The sequence below is a fragment of the Vanessa tameamea genome, chromosome 2 (genome assembly GCF_037043105.1).
Source record: "Vanessa tameamea isolate UH-Manoa-2023 chromosome 2, ilVanTame1 primary haplotype, whole genome shotgun sequence".
Taxonomy (NCBI): domain Eukaryota; kingdom Metazoa; phylum Arthropoda; class Insecta; order Lepidoptera; family Nymphalidae; genus Vanessa; species Vanessa tameamea.
In genome coordinates this window covers 11319943-11332217 of record NC_087310.1, presented here as the reverse complement: position 1 = coordinate 11332217, position 12275 = coordinate 11319943, and the positions used below count along the sequence as shown (strand labels likewise).

At 32.9% G+C, this 12275-nt stretch overlaps 1 protein-coding gene across 4 annotated transcripts in view; it reads left to right on the top strand.

Annotated features, from left to right (window-relative positions):
• Positions 1–12275, top strand: part of Kcc (kazachoc) — a 361663-nt gene that overhangs the window by 271477 nt on the left and 77911 nt on the right. The window contains exon 1 of one of the 4 annotated variants that reach the window (XM_026642128.2): positions 5880–5955. The exons of the other annotated variants lie outside the window; for them this stretch is intronic. Coding sequence (XP_026497913.1) covers positions 5895–5955 — 61 coding nt within the window. The 5' untranslated portion in view covers positions 5880–5894. Of the gene's footprint in view, positions 1–5879; positions 5956–12275 lie in introns of those variants that run through there. 4 annotated transcript variants of the gene reach the window in all.

The window sequence follows — 12275 nt, the reverse complement described above, 5'->3', positions numbered from 1 at the left end:
GAATTTTTTAATTCAGATCCAGGGTCTGAACAATAGTCGCTTGGTTTCAGAAACAGCCCGGATAATCGAAGTATTTAGATTTCCGCGCCTCAGCAAGCATCTAAGTTTTTTGCCTGAAGGCTTTCAGGTCGTGTCGTACTTGATGTTCTATTGGATTGCTAGTCTCCATTTGAATTGAAATATCTTTAAAGATTACTGTTTTCGTTAAATTGATAAAATTTAACTACATTTCCGTCCCGTAAAGCCAGCCATAATTTTATATTAGACAGTAACACTTATATTTTCAACTTAAGAGTATTGTATTATTTTATAAGTTATAAAACTTATAACTAATAAAATTATACAAAAAAATAAATATACTAACTACCCGCTCCGACGGTGAAATATTATATTTATTTTATTGGTTAAAAAATACTTTGTACCCGATCGCGGTGCTATTACGATTAACACAATCGCACTATATAATTATTTACAAATAGTCACAAATATAACCGCCGGTATTATTATATTAATATAAAAAATTGTATATTTAACCACCCAACCACAAGCAAGACTTAAACTTATGAAGGTATGGTAAAGGCGGGTAGAGACTCGAAACTCACAGCAGAACACCATCGTGAAATGTCATATTCGCATGTGACTCTCTGACAACACAGTACGATCGTGTGACTATCGTAAATAATTAAATTGTGATGACCGTTACTTTACAATAAATCTAGACTTTTAGTTGTCGCAAAATTGTTAACGGAGTCAATTTACAATAGAACGCATAAAATGTCGATAGCTAGTCGATATCTTTTAGGTCAATAGGCGGTTGGTTATATTGAAATAATATGAGCCGTTCATAACTTTTCGACAGTTTGCAATCTAGCTAAATTTATTATAAACAAACTGCCATTACTACATATAGTTATCCGGTATCATAAAGGATACACGTATAAAAATGGTGTATAATCGTTGTATTCATCAGATATTCTACATCCAAACTGAAGTACGTAGTGTTCTTTTATCCCGGTTTGAAGGGTGAGTGAGCCAGTGTAACTACAGGCACAAGGGGCATAACATCTTAATTCCCAAGGTTGGTGGCAGATTGGTGATGTAAGAAATAGTTAATAATTCTTACAACGCCATTATCTATGGGCGGTGGTGACCACTTACCATCAGGTGGGTCTTTGCTCGTCCGCCTACCTATATCATAAGAAAAATGTCAATGTCAATGTAGTTCCACAATGTGGGATATAACACTTTACCAAAGGTTGGAGGCCCATTGGCAATGTAAGGGAAATATGTAACCTAAATGCCAGTCTATTAAATTATTTAAAAAAAAGTAGAATGTTATACGATGTGAGGATGATACCTATCCAGCCCGGCTTATACTAAGCCCTACAAAATAAGATAAAACCAAAATGCTTTTGGTATTTGTGATGAATAAAGAAAAACAAATACAAAGACATAGGAAACTATATTTATTACATCATTCAGCAAATATAGTCCACACAGGCTCCAATATAAATCAATTTATGCTTGATCATTAGTATTCGGCACGAAGACCGAGGACGATTTTTGAAATTTCTCCCAAGATTACCGGGCGCTGTACAGTAACACAATCCAATAAAGTGCTCGTATTTGGCACAGCTACGTATTCTGAATTTTGCCCGAATCTAAGAAATAATCATGTAATAAAAAATATATCTCACATCACCGATAAATACAAATAAAGTCTTGTTATTAAAAGTAATCACATCTTCGTACATCGAAATATACGAAAATTTAGAAACATTCTCAACCCTTCCTTTTCAACCTTACACGAGAGAGAGAGATAGCTATATTTTTAATCTTGTTTTTGTTCCGAGATTATGTACAAAAGTATTGGGTAGTACCATAAAATCTACACCTAAATCGCCAATACGGCCGATTTGTAAATCAAAAGCTATATGATCCATAGTTTTATTGTATGAACTTATAAAACTTCATTCGTAAACCAAATTTTTGTTAATAAACCAAAGTTATAATTACAGCATAAAAAAACATTATTTGTTGTGAATGTGATGTATGCTATCGTAATAATGATTCCGTGTAAAGATAACATGAATTGCGTGCAATTAATTTTGGTAACGGACTGCGCAAACATCATCGACAACATAAACATCAAGATATGTGTAATTTGTGGCAGATCGTTATCAGTAAATCATGTGATTTGAATTATATTAAACGCGGCCAACAATGGGACGGTTATCGTCCAATGGCATGCCAGTTATCTGAAAAGAACGCGATTGTTTTAAAGAAATTTGAATAGTTTTTTTCGGATAACAATCTCTAATAAATGAAAATAGTTCTCCTACTATACATTTACACACTCCTTGGAATTCCTGTTTAATTCAAACCTGCCGTTAGAAATGATTAAGAGGTTAATACTGCATTTATAAACAAAGTGTTTTAAAACTAAATTCTTGATCTAGAATTCAATACATGTTCTCAAAAGTTCTTAATCCATATTTTTAATGGATGTTACGAACACAGACGAGTAAATTGACCACGTCATGGTAACTGGACACTTTCGCTAATAGACTCTAGAACTTTAAGAAGTCTGAACCACTTCAAACTCCTTCATTGCACTGTCAACCACGTCATCTATGTTTGTGTTTTTTTTTTCTGTAACCTTGGTCTGGTTCGTTGACTGGAATATTCTGATAAGATTACCTATTTATCTTTAGACATTATTTATATTTGTCAATACCAAGCAATTGAATCGTTGAGCTCAAATAAATGCATTTAATATCAAGATGAAGAGAGCGTAGCGGTATTGTAAACCGACACGTTTATGTATGGCCTCTGTACACGTGTAACTCTCATGTGACATGCTGAGAACATATCGTATAGCTAGCAGCACAACTTAGTGTATGAACTCTCAAGCGCCACTAATTCTCATACAATTTACCATACAGGCGAATTGGCAGGTCCAGCTCGTTAGAGACTGATAAAGTATTCTACAGGGCTAGTCCAAATAATGGAAATGTAATCAATTGTTGTCTTTAAAGCCAGTGCTTTCCAAACTTCAGTGTTTCGAAAACAGCAGTGCCTGATCTTAACCTTATCCTCGTCATTAGATCACTTTGAGCGATCGATCAGAAAATCAGTAGCGTTAACGTTGCCGTAAGGCGGTCTCGTTTAGAATAGTTGTAGATTCTTGTGTCATCTCGGTGTCAGGTTACGTATAAAAATTTAGTAGATAATAATTAGACTGTCGGCTTCATCTATAGGAGAAATATTTAAAAAATACCAATATATTAGTAATTTAAGAACTAAAATTATTCGATAAATCGTCACGAATAAATTGCTGTTCGTTTACCTTTTTTTTCAACAAATATTGCGACTACTCACCACTATAAATTTCAAATTTCTTACATGCATGGATTTTATCTTTGTTTGCTAATCCTAAAACCTTTTAATCCTGCGTTGATAAAGTATGATAGACATAGTAAAATAATGAATGAAAAATAATCCTTCAAAGACATTGACAATGTAAGAGTTGATACTTATAGAATCTAGAACGCAAGTGTATACGCAAACACTCTCAGAGGCACTCTCTAACGCCGAGTCTCTTAGTTCGGTGCAACGGTAAGCCGACACGACCGCGGACAATTCTGGCACAAGACGAGCAGCCTTACTTACATCTCTAGCCACAGCAAATACTGCTAAATTCGAGACGCTACTGAGATATACTCGACAAAATAAAACAAAACGAGATGAGTCGTGGGACACTCGGTTCGGACGAAGTGACGTTTGTTATATTTTGTGTATTAAATGAGATACGATGACTTATATTAATGTTTAAGAATAATTGAATGACAAGAAATATTGTCTTTATTAAAATCCCGTGTGAATTAAAACTATAACAAAAAAATAAATTTAAATGATGTTATATTAAACATTATATAATATAAAGAGACCGAGAGAAAAGATGAAATGTTCGCCTAGTGGGATCATAACGCTTTTTTCCTTACGTGACTTCCCTAGTTCACTCTACTGTAAGCCACGTAAAAGAACTTCGATCGTGTAACTCCTCATTGACCGGCTTGATTTGAACCCTAGCTATTAAACCAACGAGACATTTAAACACTTATTGATTGTGTAGCTTAGAGCACGATACTTACGTAGCAGTCTACGTAAGCATCATTCCATCTCCAATAATTTTTTTTTTCCACACTGCTAATTTTTATAAACAACTATTTAAGCTTACTATTCAAAAATACTTTTAGAATTACTCCTATAATTTGCAATCGTTTCCACCGCACCTGTTCCGAATATATATTTTATTCGATTTGCAATAAACACATTCCTTACTATAAGTCGTAGCAGCTGATTGTAGAATGATTCACGATGCGCCTCGTTTGAACCTAAGTTATAAAATATAAATACAGATAAAACCCAATGAAGTGCATAGAACTTTATGGATGATAACACTCTTACAGTATATTAAGAGCCAGTATTATTTTATAACTCAAGAGAATAGTATTTAATGTGATTACAAAGTGGAATCTTCTAATTGTGCTTTGTTCGATTCCAATAGCGATATGAATTCAAAACGTGGTACTCAAAAATATAATTCAGTTAACACTAACGGTAAGATATGAAAATTTAAATTTAAAAAGTATGTGCCACAATTGTGATAACGATAATATCATCCAAATCAAAGTAAGGAAAGCAAGCTTATAAACGGGTTTGAATTAACATGTCACAAGAGTTACAGCAGCAGTTTGGAATTATCATGTTATTAAATTATATATAAAGTGACCACCGGCTACGAATGTAAACAACCCGCAAGAACCAGCTGCGGTTACGCTTTCCCAATAATAAATAAAAGTCGCGCCAAGAACGATCCTACCTTAGTATTCGAGTGCGCACCTACAAAATTACGTTTATTTTAGCTTATTTTTTTAACGACGCTGTTGTATGTATAAAGGACCTGCTAACTATATCGAATATGATTATATTTTGTAGATATTTTGCATATCTACAAATCTTACACGCAAAATTTTCTTGTATGTATGTGTTTTGGCGGCGTTCCTTTGAAAAGTGAACGGTCAAACAATTTTCTCTCCGACTATGTTAACGTAATAAACTAGTGTATATCAAAATATTTACGCTGCATATAAGTATATATAATAGCCAATCAGTGCCCTAGATTTTTTTATTTTTTTATTAAGAAATGAAACAATCCCATAAGACACAAACATAATTCCACACTTTATAATATAAGCATGATTGTTGTTTCATAAGGATATATAAATAAACACTTTTAATAAAATAAATAAGGAAGTAGAAAGCGGCAGCTGAGAAGGTCATAATGGCATAACAGGGCATCAAACCGTTTGCTGCCAAAGTATACAAATCCTTCTTATATCCAATGCGTGCCACCTAATGTCTCACGTGAAAAAAGTTTGCTGGATGTAATTTTGTCTGCCTTCTTACACGACTTCTTCATTTGATTTCTTAGAGTTATTTTTTACAATTACAAAAACGCGAAGCCAATGAATATATTAGATTCATACATATATATCGATAGACATACGCTTAATACAGACATACTTGTGTTTATAGACGGATGGATCGGGCTGGTTTTTATCGACAGCAGATATTATCTTTTATATTCCAAATTTAAATTCAATCAAAATTAGAGATTGTGTTAATTACAATCATTACTGTCATTTAAATTCCAACCTCCTTGCTTTTAACCGATGATTAAAATCTTTGGTTCATGGCAGTTTATCAGTCACATGCCCAGCGATAACCAAAGGATAACCTACTTTTTCTCGTATAAATAAAAAAATCTATTATCGAAACAAACAGTTTTATAAAGTGATTGGATTACCTTTAAAGTGTATTGAATTAAGATGAGGTTGTTATCAGGGCAAGATAAAGATGGCGGTGCGTCTGAATCGGCTCTTATGAAAGGTCAGTGGCTTGCGCTGGACAAATATTAAATAATATTGCATATTTTAATAGTAAATGAACAATAAGCATTTATTTGACTATAATTAATTAGTATTAACTAAACCATACATCAAGCAAGTTATTTGTCGAGTAACGCTCGTATAGTTACGGTTAATTGCTAATTCTTGGTTTAAATGCTAGTCTCGATTGGAATGCTACTTGAAAATAAAAACATGCACGCACGCAAAACTAACAAACTCAAAGAAAAAGGAACGGACAATACGTCTGTAGAGATTAGCAAGATTGATAAAAATATTTTACTTTTACAATGCTAATATAAACCTCTATAATAAATTATAGTATTTCTTAAAGTTAGCGATTCTAAAATACCTCTACACATGGAAAATTCATACCTTGACATATATTTGATTAGAAACGCACTATTACACTTAAATAAGGTTGTATGATGTGTTATAGTTTAGACACACTTTAACGGTTTCAAAGATAGATTATATTTATTTGTGTTTTTAAAATTGTTTGTTTCCCAAATAAATAAATAAATAAATAAATAAATATTTTTTACTTAAAATTTATTTTACTTTGAGTTCTGATTTATTCATAACGTTAAGTACTCAGACATAAAATTCAACTTCAGTTGGTTATCGTGCCAAATCAATCTCTGAAAGAAAAGTGATTTGATGTATAAGGTGTATGTTTTTTGTTGTAATTTCCATTGAATATAATGAGATAATGGTGACAAAATGGACATAGTCCATATAGCCGGATATATTGAATAAGACGATAACCAGCGAGAGCAAGGCAACTGGGCAAGAAGACAAAAAAAGCGAGACAAGGACATTGCCTTGGTATTTGTTTTGCACCAATTTATTACAAGTAACAATATGTAAATACATCATCATCATCCTCCTGCCCTTATCCCAATTTTACTTGGGGTCGGCGCAGCATGTCTTCTTCTTCCATACTTCTCTGTCGGACGTCATCTCACAAGTAACATTCTTTCTAACCATATCGGCTTTCACACAATCCATCGTTTCTTTGGTCGTCCCCTACCTCTAAATACAATACAGTAAATACAATGAATTTTAAAAATTGTGCCACATACGTTACGTCATATAATTATGACAATATATTATTACGTCTTAAATTAATTTCTGTATTCTAAAAGTAAAATCATAGCATAAAATAAAATTAAGAATGTTATTCAAGTTGTTACTAAATAAAGCCAAAAGTAATTTTGCAAAACTTGCCAAGTGATTCAGATTGCATATAAATTAGCCCGTGTACGTAAAATAGCCAATAGTTTTTTATCCTTCCAATAAAATAATGTTTTTTTATCAGATAAAACAATTGCAGGTATTATGTTTACAGGGAAAATGTTTGCATATAACACGACAGCGGTATCACGTTGCGATACGATAGCTGGATACACAAAATATACAAAATCTATAACAGTACCAGCATGTACATACATATTACACTACACGTAGTAGTTTGTTCGATATTTAATTCCGGCACAGCCAGTAATTGTGTCATCGAAGTGCAAAAGTCTCTACTAATTCACATATGACAGATTTACATCCTCACTTCACAGCATCGATATAACTCACCGAAGAAAACCTTGCAAAGAAATCATTCCTCCATTTTTCTTTTTTTTCTTATACTCTAACGAGCCAGTAACTTTTTTCTGCTCTCTAAAATTAATTATTTTTTAAATTGTAACAATTTAGTCTTATTACAATCAAGAGTCCTCTTTAGTTTTCGGCACATCTACTGCTGGAGCTCTTCAAAATGAGGCCGAATTTTTATGTGCAGCTATCGTCCTATAATCATTGAGACAAAATCGGCTTACGCTATTAATATTCAAGATATACGTATATACAATAATAATCACAATATATATTTATTTATTGTAATAATTCCATTATTAGATTTGACTATACCAATAAATATCCCATAACTTTCTCTCTTCTTGACAGCGGCTGGAAACGTAGTTATTTCGACTTTGCCCAAGTTATAATAAAAGCAACATAAACAAAACAATTCCTAAATGGATCCTAAATCAAAGTTTTAGAGGCAAAATGGAATATTTCGTTGGATTGTAACAAGATTGAATGCCCGTATCGAAACTTCTTGATGAATTTGCTCATTAAATTTACGGACATTAAATTAATAACTTCGTTACGTTTATTGACATACCACGTCTTATTTCTCGATACGGGTATTAATATACTTTTTATAGTAAGATCCCAAAGAAATTTCCAAAATACTTGTAAACAATACCACACTGTAATAACAGGGATTTTAAAAATTTCACTAATATAGTATTTAATTGTAATTTATGTGTATCAGTATCTCAGCATAAATATAAAATTTTGAGAACTATTAAGCTTTTAGAAATGTTTTATGGTTCGATTTTGGATTCTCAATGGAGACGTTATATAGTCAAATTCGCAGTAGAAATATAATAAGGGTAGGGGTACTGAGATTTTTAAAGGATAATCGTAAGGTGTTGGGTTAAAAAAAGTATCCCAAGTACAAACTTGGCATTCAAGCTCGTCTCATACCGAGCATAAGCGAAGAGCAACGAACAGACACAATTAATTTCGCGTTTATAATATTAGTATAGATAAGTATGAAGGATACTTAATTAATTAATTAATTATTACTAAATAAACTGTTACAAAAGTTTAATATAAAACATTAAATTGAATATTTCCTTTGGCAATTTCTGCTCGAAGTCTTTGTACAATTGTTACAATTATTTTCATACTAACTTCTCGTATATATTTGAGTAGGGTCTTAATGAACTTAGCGAAACTTAGAACCACAGGCAAGCTGCAAGCGACTGTCGTATAATATATAATTCATCGCAATAATTCTCTAACTCTCACTCGCTCTTACTGAGAAACTGCAAGACTGGCAAATTATTTAAAACGAGTGAATTCATAACGAGTATTAGTCAGCCATTTACGAATTCCAGAATAATTCTGAATTTGTAACTATTTATAGTATTCTAGAAATTTATTCTATGACAAATTCTGTAGGTTTTTAATGATACTACATTAACAGTCTGTTAATTTCCCACTGCTGGGCTAAGGCCTCATCTCCCTTTGAGGTGAAGTTTTGGAGCATATTCCACCGCGTTGCTCCATTGCGGGTAATAAACATGTGGCGGGATTTCGTTGAAATTAGACACATGCATTTTTCTCACGATGTTTTTCTTCGCCGCCGAGCACGAGATTAATTATAAACACAAATTAAGCACATGTAAATTCAGTGGTGATTTCCTGGGTTTTAACCCGCAATCATCACCCGTTAAGATGCACGCGTTCTAACCACTGGGCCATCTCGGCTCCAATGATATCAAAAACCATGTAATTCATAAAATCCGCCGTTTTCTATTCATAATATTTAATTTAAGATATAATCTAATCTTAATAACTAAACTCCATACATCTTCTGTGTATTTGAGTGCCTGGTTAGTTTAGGTTGTATGATGATTAGAACATTTTTAACCATCGCTTTCGGTTTTGGTTTTGTATTCGCTTTTATTCTTCATTGCGTATGTATTACACTACATCGGATTACAGGTTGATTTTAATCTTATTAATCCCCGATGTCAAATCAAAGTTGGCATAATATTAATGTGATAATCCACACTGATATAGATTAATCAATATCAATCATTATTATATAATGAAAATTATATTTCATTGTTTTTATTAATTCATTCGATATTACTTTTACACTGTGTTAGGGCTTCCTACAACCCCACTCATCACTCAAAGTTGGTAACGCATTGGCGACGTAAGGGATGGTTAATATTTCTTACAATGGAAACTATCAGGTGCCCTATTTGCCATTCCACCTACCAATCTCTATATTGTATAAAACAAAGTCGCACCCACCGGCTGTCCGTCATCAATAAACTGAGTGATTCAAAGAGAAGGTATGTGTTTAATCCAAGCATATGATAGTAGAGTATAGAGTAGAGAAATGTCTGCCTCGTTGGTCTAGTGCCTAATAGTAGTAGCCTATTAAAAGTTATTGGGATTATCTGTCGAAAAATGTGTGCCGTTGGTCCAGTGTATGAACTCTTTCCGGTCGGGTCGTATTTACCGTCCCATCGGATTATGAAGTGACGGAATAGAGAGTGCATCTTTGTTATAACACTCCTTTGTGCACTATAATATGTCCTGCGTTGCTGGTTAGTCTCTCTTAAGATTGTCCGTCATGACCAGGAAGACATCATCACCAATAGAGAAAAACATAAAGCGAGAATTTCAAATTTCCTAGCCGAAGAAATAAAGAATATTTATTATACTCATGTGAAACCGTGATGCGTAGTTATAAACAATTTTATAAAATCCTATTCGTTTACTGAAACTAAGTCATATATAAAAACACACAAATCTATCACAAAGTTAAGGATACGTATCATGTGAACTTTTCTCACCTGAATGGCGCAGACATGCGGGTTTTATGGGAATTTTATGACAGGTCGAGGGCACATTCACTTGCTTTCAAGGGGTCCCGCGTGGAATTTCACCGGGTCGGATGACAGCCCATCAAATAACATATTTAACACACTTCGCTGTTAACAATACTTCGAAATCACCTCACGTATACTCCATCGTTATCTCCCTTTATAAGTCGATCGGCTTTTTCATATCGTTAACATAATCTATGTTCCCTTTAACCGGCATTCTACCACGCTACGATTAAAACTTTTATTCTAGCGAGTTATTTCTCTATAAAGTTGTAAAATACGATGTAGGTATATGAAATCGCTCAACTTTATTTTATTTTTTCGTTGTCTTAAAATTTTATGTTAACAAATTTATAAATAATTATATTTTTTTTTTGCTAATCGGAAATGTTCTTCGGTGAAATAATTTCGTGAGCAATCTAATCTAAAATAAATATAAATATTATTATTAAAATAATTACATTCATTTTAAATAAGGAGTAGGAATATAAATCAGAAGATTTAAATGCTTCAGTCTACATTATAATAACTTAATAAATTTTATATTATATATTCCTTCTTGGGGTACGGTATTGGTCTATATAAGATTCCACCGTTATTTTTAACTTGGCGTATTAACAAATTTAACGCTCATGTCAAAAAAAACATTGATAAATAAGGCATATTACGCAAAACAAGAGTATATCTATACTAATATTATAAATGTGAAAGTAAGTCTGTCTGTCTGTCGCTCTTTTACTGCCAAACCAATAAACCGTATTTGACGAAATTTGGTATGAAGCAAACTTGAACTCCAAGGAAGGATTTTTGCCTAACACATAACCCCTAAAATGCGAGCGAAGCCGCAGACGACAACTAGTTAATGATGAATATTGTGGACTTAGTATTTGTTAATTTCTAGGTAGGATATAAATTTCGTTCTAATTTAATGACATACGCTGTAATTAAAATGGTTGAAAAGATTAACAACTTCGTTACTTGCCTGTTCTTCTCGGTAAAAGTTAATTAAACACTCTAACATGACGATTCAAAAGTATAATAATAGAATAGATTTGTATTTAAAACTTAAACAGATAAAACACATTCATTATGACATAATGATACAATTAATTACACCGCTGATTAAAATTTTAAGTCAACATAATATATTCGAGTAATACATATGGGTACAATTATTAAATAAACACATACAATAATGACTGAATTTGAGGAAAACGCGTATAAATTTTCATTAATATTTTCATTGATAACCCACAAAGAAGCTCATCAATAGTTACCACACAAAAAAGAACGGTGGACAAACACGGAGAAAAAGATAAGATAGATAGATGGTAGGCCTTTGTGCAAACCCGTTTGAAAAGGTACCACCACCCAGTCCTCATATATTCTACCAACAAACAGCAATATTTAGTATTGTTGTGTTCAAGTTGGAAAGGTGATTAAACTAGTGTTACTGAAGACAGAAGGGACATAACATATCAGTTCCCAGGGTTGGTGGCGGATTGACGATGTAAGAAATGGTTAAATTTTCATACGGCGCCATTGTCTATGGGTAGTGGTGACCACTTACCACCAGATTGCCCATTCGCCCATCCATCTACCCGTTATAAATAAATAAATATGTATGCTTGTAACAGAGTCGTAGCAACATAATCATTATACCCGTTCGCTTCACAAGGCATTATTGTAAGGCTTTATCTGTGGGCTCAGAATATAAAGACCACACACTATGGATATCATGGGACGATTTGAGAGCGGCTTTATGTTGAGAACTCAAAAATGTGAGACACTTCTCATTTAATTATGTTCAGGTTTTTTTTTATTATGAACC